We start from the raw sequence: 23,940 nt of genomic DNA, 5'->3' as shown, positions 1-23,940 counted from the left end.
AGATTTGAAGGTGGCACCCAAAATTGATGTAAAAAAATATATATATATTATTTAAAAAAATGTTTAAACAATATTCATTTACCAGAAATATATACTTATAGAATAGAATTATAACTGGTTTTACAAGATTTTGGATGAAATTTGAATTTAATTATAGAGTTTCATAACTTTAAATCAAACTGGCATCAAAATCAATACAATCTTCATCAGTGATACAAGCTCTTGTACAGGTGCCACATTTACAGTTAGGTAATCTTTAAAAAGTCTGAATGTTATTTTATTTTATTTTTTAAAAACTAAAATTAAATGAAAAAAATTATAAAACAATGGCTAATTGTTGAACAACAAATTTTGCTACAACGTTTTCCCTCTACTTTCATTCATCTGACAACACTTATGCAACATTTCCCACAGGTGGCACAAGAGCGCTAATCATCCTCCAGTTTCCACTACGCGCCTTTTTGCTTTAATCTCCCTGATGATCTGACGCTTTGTGACGCGTTGTATTTGTGTCAGGCGCCCCGGCCCCCGGTCGTATAGGGGTCCATTGACGGGCAGACTGGTTAAAAAGCGCTTCAGCCGCTGTTGTGTCATGAGACGGGTGAAGCGCTGTCAGTGCAACAGAGGGAAGGACGCAACACAGTGACAGTGTGTCTATTCGCAACTCCGTCCTCACTGAATCTTTGCAGACTTGTGAAAACTGGGACTCTGCGCGGTCGAGAAGGAACTTTAGAAAAGCAACTAGCCAACATTTTTTTTTTTTTTTAGGTTTGCGTTCATTGATTCAATTATTGTCCGCTTTCTCTTTCAGTCTTGGGATAATTTATTGAAGAAAAATAAGTATAATAGACCTCTATTCTATTTAGGGCGTTTTGAATTGACAGTATTCAGACTGTTTGTTTCATAAACAACACTGGCAATATTAGTTTAATTCGTGTGCAAGTCAGATCGGTAGATGGCCTATTTATCACAACTTTGGCTGCTATAACTGACTTGTCATTCAAACCACCCTAGGCTAAAGAAAAACTGTGCGTGCTCATTCTATACAATTGTATCTCCGTTTTTAATTTAATTATCTTGCTCATTGCCATCGAATTCAAGATGATGAATGCTATGGTCATTCTTGCAGAGTTCTTCGTGGTCATCTTGAAAGTGCTCTGGGCTTTTGTTACCGCCGGGTCGAAATGGGTGGTGCGGCCGAAGGAGAAGAGTGTAGCGGGACAGGTGTGTGTTATCACCGGGGCTGGTAGCGGTCTGGGGCGGCTGTTCGCTAAGGAGTTCGCTCGGAGACGGGCAGTATTGGTGCTGTGGGACATCAACAGCAAAAGCAACGAGGAGACGGCGGAGTTGGTACGGGAAATCTACCGGGAGCTGGACAGTGAAACCCCGATGTCCAAAGATGGTGAGTTCGTTGCCTGAAAATATCTGTCATCCGATCCTTGCAGCGCTGATTTTTCTCCTGTAGGCTACTGTATAGAGCTCGTCAGCTTGATAAAATCGTGTCTGGTCAGGGTCACCCTAGATGACATTGTTTATTCTATTGATCGCAACACTGTACTTACAAGATTGTATCTTGTTTAAACATGAATGTTTTTAAGCCAACTATTTACTGTCGACTTTATAATAGCACATTGCTGCGGAGAACTTAACTTGGATCAGTAGCCTGCTCTGGCTCTAAGGTCCAACAGCTCCCTGCTAAAGTCCATCGTTATCTAATAATAATAATAATAATATGCCATTTAGCAGACGCTTTTATCCAAAGCGACTTACAGTCATGTATGCATACATTTTTACATATGGGTGGTCCCGGGGATCGAACCCACCACCCTGGCATTACAAGCACCATGCTCTACCAATTGAGCTACAGAGGACCACCTATCTCTCTCTCTCTCTCTGTGTGGGTCTATGCGGTACTAGTGTAAAGGACGTCATGGTGCTTGCTTAGCGAGTACCACTTCCTCCTGATTCGGCTCAGACAGAAGCACGCTCGAACCCAACACCGCCGCCTTGCTAACGCGTTACCGCCCTCCTGAAGCGCCTTACCAGTCCGCGCCACGCGAAAAGTTAGCTAGTCACTGGCGCATGTGGGGACACTTCAGGCTGAGTAAGTTTCACACATCCCCAATGGCCTACACGGGTATCCTGACATTGCCTAAGGGGAGAAAATGTATAGGGTCATATTTTAGCCTTAAAGTTATTTTTCGATGGCTTGATTTGAAATGTTTTATTACTTTGCTCTGATTTCAACTGCTTTGACTGTCTGTCTGCACTCCAGAGCTGCTCTGCTCCCATGCTGTGGTGTGGTCCATTCTCACTCTCCCTCTCCCCTCCCTCTCTCCAGGAGCAGTTGGAGGACCAGAAGAGGTTCTTCCCTTCCAGCCGCAGGTGTACACGTATGTGTGTGACGTGGGCAAGCGGGAGAGTGTGTACTCCACGGCGGAGAAGGTGCGTCGGGAGGTGGGAAACGTGGACATGTTGATAAACAACGCCGGCGTGGTCTCCGGTCACCATCTCCTGGAGTGTCCTGACGAGCTGATCGAACGCACCATGCTGGTCAACTGCCACGCACACTTCTGGGTGAGTCCTCCACACCTACTGTACTGTCATCCCTGTCTCCTGTTCCCGACACCTACTGTACTGTCATCCCTGTCCCCCTTACCTACTGTACTATCATCCCTGACCCCATCCTACTGTACTGTCATCCCTGTCTCCCATACCTACTGTACTGTCATCCCTCTCTCCTGTCCTCCATACCTACTGTACTGTCATCCCTGTCTCTCATACCTACTGTACTGTCATCCCTCTCTCCTGTCCTCCATACCTACTGTACTGTCATCCCTGTCCCCCATACCTACTGTACTGTCATCCCTGTCCCCCATACCTACTGGACTGTCATCCCTGTCCCCCATACCTGCTGTACTGTCTTCCATGTCCCCATACCTGCTGTACTGTCATCCCTGTCCCCATACCTGCTGTACTGTCATCCCTGTCCCACATACCTACTGTACTGTCATCCCTGTCCCCATACCTACTGGACTGTCATCCCTGTCCCCCATACCTGCTGTACTGTCTTCCATGTCCCCATACCTACTGTACTGTCATCCCTGTCCCCATACCTGCTGTACTGTCATCCCTGTCCCACATACCTATTGTACTGTCATCCCTGTCCCACATACCTACTGTATTGTCATCCCTGTCCCCCATACCTACTGTACTGTCATCCCTGTCCCCCATACCTACTGTACTGTCTTCCCTGTCCCCATACCTACTGTACTGTCATCCCTGTCCCCCATACCTACTGTACTGTCATCCCTGTCCCCATACCTACTGTACTGTCATCCCTGTCCCCCATACCTACTGTACTGTCATCCCTGTCCCCATACCTACTATACTGTCATCCCTGTCCCCCATACCTACTATACTGTCATCCCTGTCCCCCATACCTACTGTACTGTCATCCCTGTCTCCTGTCCCCCATACCTACTGTACTGTCATCCCTGTCCCCCATACCTACTATACTGTCATCCCTGTCCCCATACCTACTGTACTGTCATCCCTGTCCCCCATACCTACTATATTGTCATCCCTGTCCCCCATACCTACTATACTGTCATCCCTGTCCCCATACCTACTGTACTGTCATCCCTGTCCCCCATACCTACTATATTGTCATCCCTGTCCCCCATACCTACTATATTGTCATCCCTGTCCCCATACCTACTATACTGTCATCCCTGTCCCCATACCTACTATACTGTCATCCCTGTCCCCCATACCTACTGTACTGTCATCCCTGTCCCCCATACCTACTGTACTGTCATCCCTGTCCCCATACCTACTGTACTGTCATCCCTGTCCCCATACCTACTGTACTGTCATCCCTGTCCCCATACCTACTGGACTGTCATCCCTGTCCCCATACCTACTGGACTGTCATCCCTGTCCCCAATACCTACTCTGATCTGAATCACCTTTATTCCCCAAGTACATTTACATGAACCATGAATTTGACCTGTTGAAATGGTGCTGTTCATAATGAACAGAATATGCAAGCAGAATGTACAGACATGGAATTTACACATATTCCACATTCAGTATGTACAGTCCCCTGTCCCCTGTCCCCTGTCCCCTGTCCCCTGTCCCCAGTCCCCAGTCCCCTGTCCCCTGTCCCCTGTCCCCTGTTCCCAGTCCCCAGTCCCCAGTCCCCAGTCCCCAGTCCCCTGTCCCCTGTCCCCTGTCCCCTGTCCCCTGTCCCCTGTCCCCTGTCCCCTGTTCCCAGTCCCCTGTCCCCTGTCCCCTGTCCCCTGTTCCCAGTCCCCTGTCCCCAGTCCCCAGTCCCCTGTCCCCTGTCCCCTTTCCCTGTTCCCAGTCCCCTGTCCCCAGTCCCCTGTCCCCAGTCCCCTGTCCCCTGTCCCTGTAAGCGTACTCCTGCCACAGCCTAGACCTCAGGTTCACTCTTTAGTGCGCCCACCAAAAGTAGACTTGATCAACAAACGTTGACATTTTATGAGGGTGTTTAAAGTCCGTTTGTCACCAGTGGGTGGTAAGAGGTAATTCACCTGATCGCTGTATGATTCATTGAAATAACTTGGCCATGTTTGTCGAGTATAAGGACCCGCATAGTTTAAACATCCATTTATTCATCTAAAGTATTTACTACTAAATCTACTCCAGTCTGTAATAACAAAGTGACATCATCTGTTCTTTAGAAGCTCTCCCCTAAGCTCATCTCCATCACACACCCACACCCACACCTTCACCCACACCCACACCTACACCCACACTCACACCCACACCCTACACCCACACCTACACCCACACCCACACCCACACCTCTACACCCACACCCACACCTCTGCACCCACACCTACACCTAACCTGGTCTCTGTCCATGATCAGTGATGACCACTTTATCCTGATGTTTACTGCTCTGCCAGCTTTATATGAATGCCTCTTCATAATGTGTGTGCCAAACTCTGGTTAATTTAGGTGTGTTTGTTAATTTAGGTGTGCTTGTTAATTTAGGGGTGCTTGTTAATTTAGGGGTGCTTGTTAATTTAGGGGTGCTTGTTAATTTAGGGGTGCTTGTTAATTTAGGGGTGCTTGTTAATTTAGGGGTGCATGTCTGGTCTTCCTATGTGTGGAAAGTAAATGATAACCATAAACAGTTCCTCTATCTTCAGTCTGCGCAGACAGCTCTCCTCTCCCAGCCTCAGAGAGAGAGAGAGAGAGAGAGAGAGAGCTGGGTTTGGTTTGATGTTACAACTGAAGGCAGCTGTTTGGCAGGCAGAAAAAGAGCGGTTGTGTCTCAAATGATACCCTATTCCCTACATAGTGCACTACTTTAGACCAGAGCTCTATGGGCCCTAGTCAAAGGTAGTGCACTAGGTAGGGAATAGGGTACCATGTAGGACGCATGCACTTTTACATTTGTTTTCCCTCTTCCTCGCCCTGCCAACATGAATATTTATCTTCAAGACTAGATGTGCCTCGGCGAGGACGGAGAATGTGCACATCTCTGTCCTAGTTGTAGTGGCGAGGATGATGATGATGATGATGATGATGATGATGATGGGGATATTTTAGAAAAGGTTCGCAGGCAAACTATCTGCACCGTCTAAACAACTTGGCCTGAGCGACGGCTCCTGTGGTGCAAACACACACAAACTGCTTGGCCAGAGTAGTTAATTAAAAGCCCATTGAAAGGGCACATCCTGTCTGTGGGGGGGGGGATGTGAGGGGGGTCGCTTGTTTGTATTAGGCCCCATGACCCCCCCCCTCTAATTAAGCTCATGTTGAGGAGATGACCACCCCTGTGGTGAGGCAGTTGTGATGTGGGGGGTGGGTCAGAAACCTGCAGAGAGCCAACTCACTCTGAAGAACCAGGAGGCTTTTTATAGCACAGCTTGGCTACGTTGCGTTACAATCACAATCAGACATATTTGTTTGTTTGTTTGATGTGGTGGTGATGAAGGATGCGTTGACTGATCGGAGTGGGTGTTTGTTTGTTTGATGTGGTGGTGATGAAGGATGCGTTGACTGATCGGAGTGGGTGTTTGTTTCATGTGGTGGTGATGAAGGATGCGTTGACTGATCGGAGTGGGTGTTTGTTTGATGTGGTGGTGATGAAGGATGCGTTGACTGATCGGAGTGGGTGTTTGTTTGATGTGGTGGTGATGAAGGATGCGTTGACTGATCGGAGTGGGTGTTTGTTTGATGTGGTGGTGATGAAGGATGCGTTGATTGATCGGAGTGGGTGTTTGTTTACTGCTCCCTGATGCCACAGGGCTTTGAGTGGAGAGACACTGTCTGTTTCATTCTCCATGACACCATAGGATGTGATTCTATAAATTGAGCATGAACAGTCTCTTGTCTGTCCAATGTGCCATGTAGGAGACAGGTTATAGATTCCCTCTCCCCAGCTCCACTCCTCCATGTAGGAGACAGGTTATAGATTCCCTCTCCCCAGCTCCACTCCTCCATGTAGGAGACGGGTTATAGATTCCCTCTCCCCAGCTCCACTCCTCCATGTAGGAGACAGGTTATAGATTCCCTCTCCCCAGCTCCACTCCTCCATGTAGGAGACAGGTTATAGATTCCCTCTCCCCAGCTCCACTCCTCCATGTAGGAGACAGGTTATAGATTCCCTCTCCCCAGCTCCACTCCTCCATGTAGGAGACAGGTTATAGATTCCCTCTCCCCAGCTCCACTCCTCCATGTAGGAGACAGGTTATAGATTCCCTCTCCCCAGCTCCACTCCTCCATGTAGGAGACAGGTTATAGATTCCCTCTCCCCAGCTCCACTCCTCCACGTAGGAGACAGGTTATAGATTCCCTCTCCCCAGCTCCACTCCTCCACGTAGGAGACAGGTTATAGATTCCCTCTCCCCAGCCCCACTCCTCCTCAGCTCTGTTACTGTTAGGTTATGTCTCAAATTGCACCATATTCCCTATAAAAATTGCACCCAGTAAGAAATAGTGCACTATATAGGGAATAGGGCGCCATTTGGATCCAGCGGTGTAGTAGTCTGTATTCTCATTAGGGCTTCTCCTGCTTCTGTTTTCTCTTGTTCTTTGAGGTGTGTGTGTGTGTGTGTGTGTGTGTGTGTGGTGTGTGATGAAAGCAGGGCCTAATGAATATGGACAAACCAGCATGTCAGAATGGAGGCTGTGGTTCATTAAAGATGCCAGCCGGATGAATAGAACTTGGACCTGTCTGGCCGAGTCCCAAACGGCACCCTACTCTCTATATAGTGTACCACAGGGCTCTGATCAACAGTAGGGAATATGGTTCAATTTGGGACGCGACCGTCCTCTCTTCTCTTACACAAACGCATGCAAGCTGCTGCTGCTGCCGTAGAACACCTGCATGGAGGGAGCGATCACACAAAGCTTTCCTATGTGTTGGGTTGGTAGGCTGCAGCTTTCCTATGTGTTGGGTTGGTAGGCTGCAGCTTTCCTATGTGTTGGGTTGGTAGGCTGCAGCTTTCCTATGTGTTGGGTTGGTAGGCTGCAGCTTTCCTATGTTGTTGGGTTGGTAGGCTGCAGCTTTCCTATGTTGTTGGGTTGGTAGGCTGCAGCTTTCCTATGTGTTGGGTTGGTAGGCTGCAGCTTTCCTATGTGTTGGGTTGGTAGGCTGCAGCTTTCCTATGTGTTGGGTTGGTAGGCTACAGGTATATAGTAGTCATCCATACCAATACGCAACAACTAACCATTAATGTGATTTCGGGCTAGTCATATATAGTTGATTAGGACGTTAAAACTAGTTTGGCGCTTTTAAAACTTTAAACTCAAAGTGGTGTTTTTATTTCTTCCGGTGTTTTGTCAAAAAGAACAGATTCAAATCAGGGGAGAGAGTGGTTCAGTTCTTGTTGTTGAGGGATTGTGGGAGATTGCTGCTCGAGTCCTTCCCAGCTCTGCTGCTTTCTCAAGCCTGTCATCTCTCTGCTTGGTCATACACAGCCTGTTGTCTGTTCTAATGTTTTCCTGAGGAGGAAAATAGCCTCCATTCTGCATATTTTCTTTCCACAGCTTGTCTAGCATTAGCTTGTTATTACATCAACTAATATCCTGCAGGCTGGCAGTAGCTTTGCCCACCCAGGGTAACAGTTGCGGATGATTATGAGATAAAGTGCTGCCCCGAAATAACGTAGTCTGGCCTCCCCTTGTGACATAGCTATCACATCTCTGCATCTTTGCACTCTGAATGACGCTTAAGTCTGGCCCTTAAGAGTGAAGTTTGAAGTCTTCCACTCAACCAGCACCAGCCTCCCGTCTCCTCCCCCCTCTTCTCTTCTCTTCCTCCCCCCTGTCTGAGATCCAACGCCACCTGGCAGGTGGTTCACTGCACTGACTCCATCTAAAACGCTCCAACGTTGTGTGGAAACTGGAGGGAGACTAAGGGGAAAGAAAAGTCCAGATGGGAGAAGGAGAGTGTCTGAGTGGGAGGGTTTGCCTGAGTGTGTTGTGGGAATGGAGCTCCGATGGAGACGTGAGCAGGAAGTGGGTGGTTATTTAAGCATGAGTCCTGCCAGACTGTTAAAACACAGTGCTCTCCTCCATGGGTCCCTGGTGGCCCCTGGTGGCCCCTGGTGGCACCTGATCCCCAATGCCTTATTCAGAGTGCCCGGTCCAGGATGGGAGTCACCGGGTCCAGCTCTGACCATTCGGTCACGGATCAGCCGGCACTGACTCAGATCCCTGGCGTTTTTTTTAAGGGAGGTGGAGGGGTGGGGACCTGGGGGGGTTACTTTTTAATTGACTTGATGATGCCTGATAACTCAACAGCTGGCCCTGGTAGTGTTAAGAAAATGAGAGTAAATGGATATGGATCGTTCTGGCTAGAGTACAGAGAGAAGGTAGAGGTTTCAGGCTTGATTCATTCCTCTTGTGAATTAGGTTTAAGTAGTGGAAATAACTATAGATAAGTCCCTTATCACGATCTTGATCAGGGTATTCTACAGGTGTGTGTGTGTGAGTGATGCAGTGTTCCTTTCCTATCTCCCTGGAGAGTTGCGTGGATCCCAGGAGAGTGGCGTGGATCCCTGGAGAGTGGCGTGGCTCCCTGGAGAGTGACGTGGCTCCCTGGAGAGTGGCGTGGCTCCCTGGAGAGTGGCGTGGATCCCTGGAGAGTGGCGTGGATCCCAGGAGAGTGGCGTGGATCCCAGGAGAGTGGCGTGGCTCCCTGGAGAGTGGCGTGGCTCCCTGGAGAGTGGCGTGGATCCCAGGAGAGTGGCGTGGATCCCAGGAGAGTGGCGTGGCTCCCTGGAGAGTGGCGTGGCTCCCTGGAGAGTGGCGTGGCGGGAAACAAAAGGGAGTGGGATAGGAAAAGAAGGAAGGCTGTCCCGTCACTTCCTGTCCCGTCACTTCCTGCAGGCTAGATTAGATGAGAGGGTAATGGTCAGCTGCTGTCTGAACCACTTATGTGACAATTGGTTTCTTGTCTGTGGATCATGGGCTTGACGTGATGCCAAGCGACAGGAGCCAAGTCCCCCCCCCCCCCCCCCCGCATTCCTGCCCGGCCCAGAGAAAGGAGGCAGCCAGGCAGAAGGGTCGTACTTGACTGGTTTTATATGTGCCCTCCCTGGGCTCAGTGCACCTGTAGGCTGGGCTGGCTGGATGTGGATGGAGGGAGGTAGCGATTAGGGTTCGAGGAGTGTCTGTCTGTGTGCTAGTGTCGCTGCTACAGCTCACATGGAAGAGTTTCTATTCTGTTTAATGAGTCTGGGAAAAGTCTGACCACTGTTGCCCTATTCAGGGGGGGGTGTGCTGGAAGGGAAGAGTACTGTTGCTCTATTCAGGGGGGGGTGTGCTGGAAGGGAAGAGTACTGTTGCTCTATTCAGGGGGGTGTGTGATGGAAGGGAAGAGTACTGTTGCTCTATTCAGGGGGGTGTGTGATGGAAGGGAAGAGTACTGTTGCCCTATTCAGGGGGGGGGGGGTGCTGGAAGGGAAGAGTACTGTTGCCCTATTCAGGGGGGGGGGGGTGCTGGAAGGGAAGAGTACTGTTGCCCTATTCAAGGGGGGGGGGGGGGGGGGGTGCTGGAAGGGAAGAGTACTGTTGCTCTATTCAGGGGGGGGGGGGGGGGGGGGGTGCTGGAAGGGAAGAGTACTGTTGCCCTATTCAGGGGGGGGGGGGTGCTGGAAGGGAAGAGTACTGTTGCCCTATTCAGGGGTGGGGGGTGGGCTGGAAGGGAAGAGTACTGTTGCTCTATTCAGGGGTGGGGGGTGGGCTGGAAGGGAAGAGTACTGTTGCTCTATTCAGGGGTGGGGGGTGGGCTGGAAGGGAAGAGTACTGTTGCTCTATTCAGGGGGTGTGTGTGATGGAAGGGAAGAGTACTGTTGCTCTATTCGGGGGGGGGGGGTGTGCTGGAAGGGAAGAGTACTGTTGCTCTATTCAGGGGGGGGTGTGCTGGAAGGGAAGAGTACTGTTGCCCTATTCAGGGGGGGGGGGGGGTGCTGGAAGGGAAGAGTACTGTTGCCCTATTCAGGAGGGGGGGTGTGCTGGAAGGGAAGAGTACTGTTGCTCTATTCAGGGGGGGGGGGGTGCTGGAAGGGAAGAGTACTGTTGCTCTATTCAGGGGGGTGGGGGGTGCTGGAAGGGAAGTTGCCTTGAGGTTTTTGGGAAAGAGAATTGCGAATATCACGGATTATTGAGTTCACTACTAGGGGTTTTGTGAGTTTTCTATGCATAAATGATTTCATACTGAAGCAAATGAAGGATGATTCCCTTTTGGATGAACCTTTTTAATAATGCACATCCCTATGATCCCACACTATAGACACACATGACTGAGTCCTCTCCTAGCAACCTCCTCAAGAATCCACTTCTGTCGCTATGACTACACAAACCCTCCACTCCCTCAAGCCTCAATCAATACAGCAATCAAAACAAATGTCCTTGTGGGTGTTTTGACCAAGGACATTGTGGTTCTCTCTCTGTCTCCGGCCTCCGGTCAGTGTTGGGGTCCTTCTAATTAAATGACCATCTGGACCTTCTCTAACAACAGTATGTGTTCATATTCCTGTTGGTCAGGCGCTGGCACTAATACGCTCTGACACCCCAGCCGCGAGCAGCTTTGTGTGGGTGAGATTGTCTTAGGGGTACGCAGCAATTAGAGGCAGGCAGCGGGCAGGACAACCCCCCAAAGGGGCCCGGGAGGCCGAGTGGCTCTGTTGGGGGGGGGGTAATTAAGCGGAACTGAGAGCGTTGAGGCCCAATTACAGACCGCTCTGATGTAAGACATGAGCCCCTGGTCGCTTTCACACGTTTCGTGTCAGAGGTCGATGGAGGTCGCGGCCGACACGCATGAGAAGCAGGGCATCATGGGAGGGCTGGGGGTTTGGGTGGAGAGCGGAGGGGTCACTGTTTGCCTGCTATATGTAGGGCCAGGACCATTTCCATCCTGCCCATTTAACCTAACGAGATGACAGGCAGGCCCAGTCATGTCTTATTTTCCTGTCCTGATGACAGGCAGGCCCAGTCATGTCTTATTTTCCTGTCCTGATGACAGGCAGGCCCAGTCATTGTTCTGCTGGGCCAAATCAAAACGACCCTCCCTTCCCCCTGTATGTAACGGTGCGGAGTGGGAGTGGGTTCTGGGTTGAGTGAGTTGGCTGTACCAGGTATAGGTATATCTCCGGTAATGCTCCATTTGCACGTATAGCCCTACTCACGATCCCACCCACCCACCCACCCACCGCCATCTTGGCACAGAGAACCTTGTCTATGCTCCTTGCCCAGTCCTGATATTCCTTCAGTCCACTCCTCCCCTCCCCTCCCCTCCGCTCACCCAAGGCACCATCACTCAATGATCTGAATATTGCAGCAATTTCAGATTTTAATGCCCTGGAAAAGTGCAGCTGGTTGGCTCTGCCTGCATCAGATCTTCTTCCAGTAACCTACCTGGCCGTAGAATGTGCTTTAACAGCAACAGCAGAACAAAACAGACCCTCCTACATTACGTCTGTCTGCCAGTTCTTTAAACATCGCTTCCCCCATCCATAGTCCATAAAGAAAGATGGCTGGAAGTGATTAATGATACCTCTAGCTACTCACATAACAAACAGACAGAAGGGATATCTACACCAGTCTGGTTATCAGACAGAAGAGATATCTACACCAGTCTGGTTATCAGACAGAAGAGATATCTACACCAGTCTGGTTATCAGACAGAAGAGATATCTACACCAGTCTGGTTATCAGACAGAAGAGATATCTACACCAGTCTGGTTATCAGACAGAAGAGATATCTACACCAGTCTGGTTATCAGACAAGAGATATCTACACCAGTCTGGTTATCAGACAGAAGAGATATCTACACCAGTCTGGTTATCAGACAGAAGAGATATCTACACCAGTCTGGTTATCAGACAGAAGAGATATCTACACCAGTCTGGTTATCAGACAGAAGAGATATCTACACCAGTCTGGTTATCAGACAGAAGAGATATCTACACCAGTCTGGTTATCAGACAGAAGAGATATCTACACCAGTCTGGTTATCAGACAGAAGAGATATCTACACCAGTCTGGTTATCAGACAGAAGAGATATCTACACCAGTCTGGTTATCAGACAGAAGAGATATCTACACCAGTCTGGTTATCAGACAGAAGAGATATCTACACCAGTCTGGTTATCAGACAGAAGAGATATCTACACCAGTCTGGTTATCAGACAGATACACAGAGATCACGGTACCATAAATGTATGGATACATCCCAAATGGCACCCTCTTCCCTATATAGTGCACTACTTTAGACCAGAGAATGGCACCCTATTCCCTATATAGTGCACTACTTTAGACCAGAGAATGGCACCCTATTCCCTATATAGTGCACTACTTTAGACCAGAGAATGGCACCCTATTCCCTATATAGTGCACTACTTTAGACCAGAGAATGGCACCCTATTCCCTATGTAGTGCACTACTTTAGACCAGAGAATGGCCCCCTATTCCCTATATAGTGCACTACTTTAGACCAGAGAATGGCACCCTATTCCCTATATAGTGCACTACTTTAGACCAGAGAATGGCACCCTACTCCCTATGTAGTGCACTACTTTAGACCAGAGAATGGCACCCTATTCCCTATGTAGTGCACTACTTTTGGCCAAAGGGTAGTGCAGTATATAGGGTGCCATTTGGGATGCACTCAGTGTCTGACCGGTCTGCTCTCTCAGAAGCACGTTTTTAACGAGGTGTGGTTCCTCCTCATAGCTGAACGCCTGGTACCACTCACTCACTTACTCAATTACTCACTCAATCACTCACTGGATCTCTCTGCTGCTCTGTCTTTCTCTCTCTCTCTTACTCTCCTTCTCTCTCTGAACTGCATTCCATCAGGGCATGTTTAGAACTCAGTGACGTCATCTAGAACTGTCTGTGTCTTTAGAACTCAGTGACGTCATCTAGAACTGTCTGTGTCTTTAGAACTCAGTGACGTCATCTAGAACTGTCTGTGTCTTTAGAACTCAGTGACGTCATCTAGAACTGTCTGTGTCTTTAGAACTCAGTGACGTCATCTAGAACTGTCTGTGTCTTTAGAACTCAGTGACGTCATCTAGAACTGTCTGTGTCTTTAGAACTCAGTGACGTCATCTAGAACTGTCTGTGTCTTTAGAACTCAGTGACGTCATCTAGAACTGTCTGTGTCTTTAGAACTCAGTGACGTCATCTAGAACTGTCTGTGTCTTTAGAACTCAGTGACGTCATCTAGAACTGTCTGTGTCTTTAGAACTCAGTGACGTCATCTAGAACTGTCTGTGTCTTTAGAACTCAGTGACGTCATCTAGAACTGTCTGTGTCTTTAGAACTCAGTGACGTCATCTAGAACTGTCTGTGTCTTTAGAACTCAGTGACGTCATCTAGAACTGTCTGTGTCTTTAGAACTCAGTGACGTCATCTAGAACTGTCTCCGTTTCTCTTGGCTTCTTGTACCTCTTTCCAGGCTGCGGGCACCAAATGCTGCAACATGGAAAATACTCAACCAACAAAGTCGTCGTTCTTAGTGATTCTAATTGTATTTGAGGGTAATGGGGATAGGTGCAATTGAAACGTTGAATGATCAACAATCAATATTATACTGTAATTTATTCTCTTTTTTTAGCATGTGTTAAAAGCACAATTATAATAGTATTTCTGTCAGTTCTATCACCAGTACTTCTAGAGATGGTAATGAGGAGATGTGGGGCCAGATAGCTGTTCCCCCTCGACACAGACACCTCGGGTCTAAATGAAGTTAGCACCGTTAGGACCTTGTAGCCGACACCTCGGGTCTAAATGAAGTTAGCACCTACATGCTTCCCATCCGGAACAGTTTGGGCATTTTGTGACGTTTTTGTAAAAAACAAAAGCCAAAGTCTACGTCCCACGCAGGTCATTGGTCAACAGTAGGGATTCCTCAATGATGTGTTTGTTTGTTGTCATTCAACGATAGACAACTCCTTTTTATTCAAATTTTTTGGAAATACTGCACCAAACATCTTAGTTAAATGTCAAATTTCACGATTTTAAGATCTCCGCAAAACGTCAAAATAAATGACAAGAGTTCTTAAGTTCTCTTATGTTAATTCTGACTATGTTGAGGAAGTGTATACTGGCTACGGCGTCTCAAGATGGACAAACAGTACTATTGACGCTTTTTTCCCCCCCCTTATTTTTCAAGTGAAGGTCTTTTTTAAGGGAGTATGCGAGCACACTCGTTCGGTTCACCCAGCCTAGTTCAGCTAGGCGCCAGCCAAACTGAGGCATGCGGAAGCCTTTAGGCCAGGGTTCTTCAATTCCGGTCCTGGAGGGCCGAAACACTTCTGTTTTTTTATTTCTACCTGGTAGTTAATTGCACTCACCTGGTGTCCCAGGTCTGAATTAGCCCCTGATTAGAAGGAGAGGATGAAAAATAGAGGTGTTTCGGCCCTCCAGGACCGGAATTGAAGAACCCAGCTTTAGGCCATCCCTGTGGCACCAAAAGGCCTGCTGAATGTTAGAGCCCTGCTGAGGACATGGTGATGATGGTTCTACCACAGCTACTCTTCTTGTTGCTGTTGTTTTTCTTAATGGTTGTGTATCACTGGTTTAATGGTTGTGTATCACTGGTTTAATGGTTGTGTATCACTGGTTTAGTGGTTGTGTATCACTGGTTTAATGGTTGCGTATCACTGGTTTAATGGTTGTGTATCACAACATTGACCTTGTCGTTCATGCCGTTAAACCATATTGGATTTGAATTTGATGGTCCTAACCCTAGACCTATCGGTGCTGTTGTCACGTGTGTGTTATCATGCCTGCTGATTGACCAACAGTGTGAAACATGCCAACTCCAAAGTCGACCAGCCGACAGGGTGGGTGAGAAATGGATATCACTCTTGCCTTTCTGAAACCCTTCTTCAATCTCTCGCTGCACTATCAATCTCCCTCCGACGGTGTTAGTCTTCAATCTCCCTCCGACGGTGTTAGTCTTCAATCTCCCTCCGACGGTGTTAGTCTTCAATCTCCCTCCGACGGTGTTAGTCTTCAATCTCCCTCCGACGGTGTTAGTCTTCAATCTCCCTCCGACGGTGTTAGTCTTCAATCTCCCTCCGACGGTGTTAGTCTTCAATCTCCCTCCGACGGTGTTAGTCTTCAATCTCCCTCCGACGGTGTTAGTCTTCAATCTCCCTCCGACGGTGTTAGTCTTCAATCTCCCTCCGACGGTGTTAGTCTTCAATCTCCCTCCGACGGTGTTAGTCTTCAATCTCCCTCCGACGGTGTTAGTCTTCAATCTCCCTCCGACGGTGTTAGTCTTCAATCTCCCTCCGACGGTGTTAGTCTTCAATCTCCCTCCGACGGTGTTAGTCTTCAATCTCCCTCCGACGGTGTTAGTCTTCAATCTCCCTCCGACGGTGTTAGTCTTCAATCTCCCTCCGACGGTGTTAGTCTTCAATCTCCCTCCGACGGTGTTAGTCTTCAATCTCCCTCCGACGGTGTTAGTCTTCAATCTCCCTCCGACGGTGTTAGTCTTCAATCTCCCTCCGACGGTGTTAGTCTTCAATCTCCCTCCGACGGTGTTAGTCTTCAATCTCCCTCCGACGGTGTTAGTCTTCAATCTCCCTCCGACGGTGTTAGTCTTCAATCTCCCTCCGACGGTGTTAGTCTTCAATCTCCATCAAGTGTTAGTCCTTTTAGGCGTCATCCCAAATGGCACCCTACTCCCTATATAGTGCACTACTTTTGATCAGGGCCCATTGGGCTATTAAAAGAATAGGGTGCTATATGGGACTCAGTCTCCTCTAGTGTTAAGTTTCTCACTGCTCCAGATAGAAGTTCCACTAAGGCACAGATCTAGGATCAGTTTAATCCTTAAATCCTAACCTTAGACATTAGAGGGAAGTCTCGAAACTGACCTGAGATCAGCGTCTAGGGGGCAACTTCATCCTACTCCCCTTCTGTGGTCCTCTGTAGCTCAGCTGGTAGAGCACGGCTCTTGTAACGCCAAGGTAGTGGGTTCGATCCCCGGGACCACCCATGCACACATGACTGTAAGTCGCTTTGGATAAAAGCGTCTGCTAAATGGCATATTATTATTATTATTATTATTATTATTATTATTATTATTCTCAGCACCTCACTGACTGTCGTTGAATTAGCTGGTGTACCCACTGAGACCCCCACGTGGCATAGTCTAGTCTCGCTCCCCTATCGCTCTGAGTATTGTTTCCCCGGACCGCTGCTTGGGCAGCGCAGTGGGTGGACAGAGGTTGAATTGCATTGTGGTCCTTGGTGAGTGAACGGGGGCCTGTGATTGGTTCTGTCAGCGAATCTTTAGAGCTGGGCACAGCGTTGGGCACTGGATCTGTGTGGGAAAAGAACAGACTCGTACAGTAAACCATCTCTCTTCTCGTGTGTCTCTCTCTTCTCTCTCTGTGTGTGTGTGTGTGTGTGTGTGTGTGTGTGTGTGTGTGTGTGATCTCTCATCTCTCTGTGTGTGTGTGTGTGTGTGTGATCTCTTTCTCTCCTGTTTTCCTCTTCTTGTCGTTGAATATCTGTTTATCTTTCTACATTCAATTCACAGGGAAGCCGTTAATACCCAAACTCACAAAAGTTACACCTCCACTAACGTCGGTTATGAAAGTACATTTTTAAAAAAAAGTCCCACTCTTTCTCTGCATCACCATGGAGAAGAGGGAGAGAGAGAGAAACGGAAAGAGGGTGAGGATCAAAGGGCTTTGGCAGAGACAAACTGCACCAGTAAACTAACCTTCCCCTCTTCCCTTCCTCCCCTCTCCTCCCCCCCTCCTCCCCTCTCCTCGCTGCAGACCACCAAGGCATTCCTTCCCAAGATGTTGGAGCTGAACCACGGCCACATCGTGACGGTTGCCAGCTCTCTGGGGCTATTCAGCACAGCTGGCGTGGAGGTGAGTTACTTCTCTCTCTCTCTCTGCGGTTAGTGGCACTATTTAGTACCATCTACAGTATTGCTCTAGTCTACACAACCCAGGGGCCTGGGTGGAAAACACACACACGCACTTTTAGAGACTCTCCGTATCCTGGCTAGCACAGTTTTGCGGGAAGATTCACTTACGTGCGCAAACGCTCACACTGACACTCACACACACACACACTCACTCACAGGGAGATTTGCTTTTCTTGTAGCATTCCCCCCACCCCCCAACTCCGGAAAATAAAGGAACAGATGAGGTTGGGGGGCCTGTTACGGGGCCCTCTGTCTGTAGCTGCGGGGGTCTGGGCCGGCCCTTCATCGGGCCCTAGGCTCTGGGTCACGAACAGGCTGACAGGTCTCCGCGGGAGAGAGACATCTTCATCAGGCTCTTTGTGAAACCATCGCAGCTCTCTCAGTATTCACGTCAATTCACTGGAAATGGAGGTGATTTTGTTTTCTTTTTTTGGGGGGGGGTCTTCATTCGTCCAGCCCCCTCACCGTTTCTTTTTGTGTGTTATCTGAGTCAGTGTTAAAAGGATTTTATGTGGTCATTTGTCCTGGGGACAATAGGAAGAGTGGCTGTCACTCTCTGTTGTGGGTTCCAGAGAAGTTATTTAATATTCTAGAACACAGACCCCCCCCCCCCCCGTCTCTCCATTCCAGAGTGATGTCATTTTCAGGATGTCTTTAGGCACCCTACCCCATTGCCTTTTGTTTTTATGGCTGTGCGTTTAGCTGTTGTGTGCGCACGCACGGGGGCGGGAACTCATCCTTAACGATTAAGTCTTTCTTCAAATGGACTGGAACACAGTCCAGGTTCTTGCTACCCTATTATACTTCCTGTAAATGTCTTGAATGTGATTTTGGGGCAGGAGGGAGTATTCATTTAGGAACCATAGTCTGGCAGGCTTGTCACGTGGGCACAGTCACATGTCCTTTATCCTCTCTGTGTTTCTCCAGTCACATGTCCTTTATCCTCTCTGTGTTTCTCCAGTCACATCTCCTTTATCCTCTCTGTGTTTCTCCAGTCACATGTCTTTTATCCTCTCTGTGTTTCTCCAGTCACATGTCCTTTATCCTCTCTGTGTTTCTCCAGTCACATCTCCTTTATCCTCTCTGTGTTTCTCCAGTCACATCTCCTTTATCCTCTCTGTGTTTCTCCAGTCACATCTCCTTTATCCTCTCTGTGTTTCTCCAGTCACATCTCCTTTATCCTCTCTGTTTCTCCAGTCACATGTCCTTTATCCTCTCTGTGTTTCTCCAGTCACATGTCCTTTATCCTCTCTGTGTTTCTCCAGTCACATGTCCTTTATCCTCTCTGTGTTTCTCCAGTCACATGTCCTTTATCCTCTCTGTGTTTCTCCAGTCACATGTCCTTTATCCTCTCTGTGTTTCTCCAGTCACATCTCCTTTATCCTCTCTGTGTTTCTCCAGTCACATCTCCTTTATCCTCTCTGTGTTTCTCCAGTACCATCTCCTTTATCCTCTCTGTGTTTCTCCAGTACCATCTCCTTTATCCTCTCTGTTTCTCCAGTCACATCTCCTTTATCCTCTCTGTGTTTCTCCACATGCATCTGTGTTGGCCCAAGCTGCTTTTTGAAGATTAATTCCTGGGTGAACCACATCAAACCTTCCCAGCCCAGCGCCCGCAGGGAGGGTTTTTGTGGTGTGTCTCAAATGGCATTCTATTTCTTATATAGTGCACTACTTTTGACTAGGGCCCATAGGGAGTCCAATAGGTCTCTGGTCAAAAGTAGTGCCCTATATAGGGACTAGGGTGCCATTTGGGACATATCCGTGTAGCTAACAGGAAGTAGAACCCAGCCTGCGAGGGAGGCGGTGATAATGTTAAACTTTTTAACAAGGATACCTGTTCTGTCATTACTGCGGCCAGGTGTAGGAGGATAAACACACACTGTGTTAAAACCAGAGTCACCTGTGGTGCTATAACCCATTGGCCACAGACGTCAGTTCAACGTCTAGTTTTGATTAGCATTTGGTTGAGTTGTCAACTAACGTGAATTCAACGTGAAATCAACAAAACATTCACCATGTTATTGGATTTAGGTTAAAGTTTGGTGAGAAGAAAAAAAAGATGAAATGCCCTTACGTCGATTACTTTTCTTTCAAAGCCAATCAGTTTTCCACGTTGATTCAACGTCGTCGTAGATTTTTTTTTTTGGGGGGGGGGTTGGTTGAAATGACATGGAAACAACGTTGATTCAACCAGTTTGTGCCAAATGGGAAGAACCTAGCCAGACATCCACTTGCACCACCAATGGAAGCCAAGCTGTTGCTGCAGGGTTTTAAAAGGGGGTACCTGGTGTGTCCATAGAGATGGAATGAGAACATGCTTGGAACCTCTGACCATGGCAATTTGACTAGTAAACCCATATGGACACTCAGAATGGCTGCCAGTCCACCAATTATGGCGTCATTGACCTAAAATGGTGACGCCCATTCTATTCAGTGTAATTCTATGGTTGTGTCATTACTCCAGTATGGTCGCTACACAGGATTTAACAGGGACACCCTTTTTTCTCTCATGACCCCTATAGGATTACTGCGCCAGTAAGTTTGGGGCCATCGGCTTCCACGAGTCGCTGAGCCACGAGATCAAGGCTTCTGATAAGGACGGCATTAAGATGACGCTGGTGTGTCCCTACCTGGTGGATACAGGCATGTTCAAAGGCTGCAGGATAAGGTGAGACATCATCAATCAATCAATCAGACCATGATCCATTGACGTTTTCAATCAAATCAATCATGATCCAATATATTTCCAATCCGTCCACCAACCAATCAATCCCGACATGATCCGTTAGCGTTAAATTGCTATTCAAATATACTTAGGTTAATAATTTAAATCAAATGCAGCAGGGAATCTACAACTAACAGTGCAGCATTTTTATTCAATGTCCACCCCGTTGCGTAATGGGACTGTCCTCTACAGCGAGAGAGCTGCCCTTTAGGTTAGTGGCGTACTGTTCTATTGCATTGACTAGTGCCTGGACTGTATGCTAATGTCAGTGTTTCAGCTAAACAATGAGAGCTTCACAGAGCTCCACTTTCACAAGGAATACCCTCCCTCCGCTAACAGGTGCACCCTGGATGCTGCTCCCCTCTTCAGTTTCAATGCCCCCCCCCCCCCCCCCCCCCCCCCCTCCCTATTCCAGGAGCTTCTATGGAAAGAAATGATCAGACACGATTGTCTGTTGTTTACAACCTAAACGCTGTACGTTGCGCGCCACCGAATAGCACCCTGGATATCTTTTCCCCCGTGTGAGTGTGTATTCTGATCTGCCCTTGTTCGGGTTTGTCTCTAACTGTTATGTCACTTCCTGTCTCTACAGGAAAGAGATTGAGCCCTTCCTGCCTCCCCTGAAGCCAGAGTTCTGTGTGACACAGTCTATGAGGGCCATTCTCACCGATCAGGCTATGATCTGCACGCCACGCATCGTATACATGGTCAACATCATGAAAAGGTCAGTCCTCCTCCTTTCTGTGAATGAACTCACGTCTCTCCTTTCTACAGCGTGTTGGGAATGAGCTGTGCGGATCTAAACTCTGACCCCTGACCTTTTTTGTTCTCTCTCTCTCTCTCTCCTCTCTGCAGCATCCTGCCCTTCGAGGCCATCGTGTGTATGTACCGGTTCCTGGGTGCTGATAAGTGCATGTACCCCTTCCTAGCCCAGAGGAAGGAGCTGATGAACAACAACGAGGCCAAGGAGGACATCTAGGGGGCGCTGTCGGCACCGGGAGGGCACATGACCACAGGGTGCATGGATGAAGAAAACTAAAAGACTGAATCTAGACTGGTGCACTTGCATTAGGCAGATACAAATGCTGACCATATTGTTCCTCTGGGACGATGACAGCTGTGTTCTACACAAAGGATTTCTTTCTTTTTGAATTTGTTTTCTTTCTAAGGTTTGTTTTAAAGAAACCAACCATCTATATACTGTGTCAATAGTTTTTTTGAAATCATATGGAGAAAAAAAAAAGGTATTCAATAATTAACTATTTACATAATGTAGTCACCAGCTTTTTATTTAGTGTCTTTGTGGAAATATACAGTATGTTACTGTACAGTAAAATCTTGTCACTTTTAGTTTTTTTTAAATTTGTAGACATGCACTGTAATAACTGACTTTCTCTACATGGCCAAGTCTCTGTGTCGAAACTACGGTTCAACATGGCATTTCCAGAATTACACTACCCGGCAACCCCAATCACAACATGATGATGCCCCTAATGGTTATCCAATCATACTGTAGCGATCTTAGCTTGCCTGATGTATTTTAATTCCGCAGATCATTTGAAGATATTCCATTTATTTCAAACTGTTCCTCGTAACGTTATCCTAAGTTTACAACATTCCGTTTTTTTATTGACTTTTTTTGTCACCATGGAAAATCCAAACAGCAAATCACTGAATTGTAGATCATGTAATGCTTTTTTTTAGAGAATATTTATATTTGGCTTTCCAGCTGAATGCTCTATTTCCCTCCTGTTAGAATAGTGGTACAGAAAATCAGTTAGAATATTGGCTGGCCTACCTGAGGCTTATCCAATTGGGTGACACATTTCAGAACGTCCAGATGTAATGTAAATATAAGGCATATGGAAGTCAGCCAAGTCAGTTGTATGTATCCTCCCGTCTGAGTTCAAGTTAGGGTTGCCAAATTCCAGTAATTTTGCAAAATTCCCAGGTTTTCCAGAAACCCTGGTTGGAAGATTCCTGGAATCACAGGTTTCTATGTCATGAATCAGCCACAAAGTCATAAAATCAGATTTCTAACCTTGACCATACTGATAACCCTAATGCCTAACCTTAAATTAGACCAAAAAGCACATTTTTGTTTTCGTGAATGTTTACAATATAGCAAATTTTGACTTTGCAGCTGGCCCATCTAGGCAAGTTGACGTTTATTGGGATGTGTCTTGTCCTTGAGGCAGAACTGAGCAATTTCCGCTAGATGGGCCAGCTGCAAAGTCAAAATTGGCTATATTGTAAACATTCATGAAAATAAAAATGTGCTTTTTGGTTTTATGGTTAGGGTTAAAATCAGATTTTGTGGCTGTGCCAGATAGTGACCACTCTGCAGATCTGCCTCCAGAACAAGATTCATGACAAAATACGCTAACTTGCCACATCTAGCGAAATTGGCTCAGTTCTGCCTCCAGGGCAAGATTCATGACAAACTTCAACCTGCGGAAAGGTACTGGAATTTTGCAACCTCAGTTCCTCTGGTTGAAGTCTGAGTGATGGGATCAATCAGCCTGCAGGATCAATACCCTGCTGTACTCTGATATGAGGATTGATTGATTGGAATATATAGTGATTACTTTATCATTTTCTCCATCATAAGACATACTTCCAATCCAACCAATGACCAGCCCTTTATCTATCAGTGAATGATCTGTGAGCGGAGAAACTGTAGCTAGCTGATCTAGAAACACCACCGTCTGTTTTCACATCTTAGTTCAGACCTCCAGTAGTCTCCCTCTCTCCATCGTCCTCCACTACTTGCGTCCAGTGACAGTGAAAATGTAAACGTTGGTTGAGCTGTTTGTGAGTACAGTACTACATTACCCACAATTCCCTCCATGGAAATGACTTTTCACTAGGATTGAACATTTCCGGTAACTTTCCTAAAATTCCCAGATTTTTTTTCTCTCCAGAAATCCTGGTTAAAAGATTCCAGGAATCAAGATGGGGGGGGGGGCAGGAAATCCTGAATCCTCCAACCAGGATTTCTGGGAATTTTAGGAAAGTTACTGTAATTTTGCAACCCTAGTCTCCACTGTATTTGATATTTGTTTGGATATTTGATCTATTTTAGGGAAGAACACGACTGCAGAGTTGTATGTATTTTATTACAACTACATTCCTCCAGCGATGAACCTTAATTCTCTACCTCTTAGTTAACAGTACGACATAAGCCTCTTTTTGTATTTTTTTTCTTAAAGACTGCTCTTTAGTGGAGCAAATGTGGTTCCATTGTTTAGTGTCTGTACCTAACTTAAATTAATAAAGTGATTTAGATTATTATGTGGTGTGTGTTTCCTTTTGGCTCATTTTAATCTAACCTGACCTGATTTCTTAGTTTGATTTACACCGGGATTCAATCCGATCAGCAGTAGATCCACGTTAAAGCGCGCTTGACATTTTTTTTTAAAGGTCATTTTTGATTGAGCTGACATATGCAGCGTTTTACCATGAATGTGGTCTTGGCAAGTGCGTGGACATTGCCTTTTAAAAGGAGCATAGCCGACAAAGCGTGATCGGATTGAATCCCGGCCTTAGTTGGACTTTGATAGTTAACACCATTCTATCGTCACAGCAAGTCTATGATGCTATTGATAACCAGTGTTGGGGAAAGCTACTCTGAAAAGAGTTTACAAGCTACCAATTACTTCACACAAAGAATTTAAGCTACCCCTAAGAAAAATATAGTTTACTTAACTAAAGTTACTTTGAAAAAGTAGTTAGCTACATCCAAATTACTTCGAAAAA

General features: G+C 47.1%; 1 protein-coding gene across 1 annotated transcript; it reads left to right on the top strand.

Annotated features, from left to right (window-relative positions):
• Positions 1-1,011: 1,011 nt before the first annotated feature.
• On the top strand, positions 1,012-21,414 carry LOC311122995 (retinol dehydrogenase 10-A). The gene is made up of 6 exons (XM_084197291.1): positions 1,012-1,402; positions 2,342-2,577; positions 17,296-17,394; positions 19,979-20,124; positions 20,774-20,905; positions 21,037-21,414. The coding sequence occupies exons 1-6, from the start codon at positions 1,102-1,104 to the stop codon at positions 21,158-21,160; spliced, it is 1,038 nt and encodes a 345-aa protein (XP_084053417.1). The 5' UTR covers positions 1,012-1,101; the 3' UTR covers positions 21,161-21,414.
• Positions 21,415-23,940: the final 2,526 nt, after the last annotated feature.

Source organism: Coregonus lavaretus, assembly GCF_964263955.1.
Source record: "Coregonus lavaretus genome assembly, contig: HAP1_SCAFFOLD_583, whole genome shotgun sequence".
Taxonomy (NCBI): Eukaryota; Metazoa; Chordata; class Actinopteri; order Salmoniformes; family Salmonidae; genus Coregonus; species Coregonus lavaretus.
The sequence above is the reverse complement of the archived record's forward strand: the minus strand, read 5'-3'. Positions and strand labels throughout refer to the sequence as shown.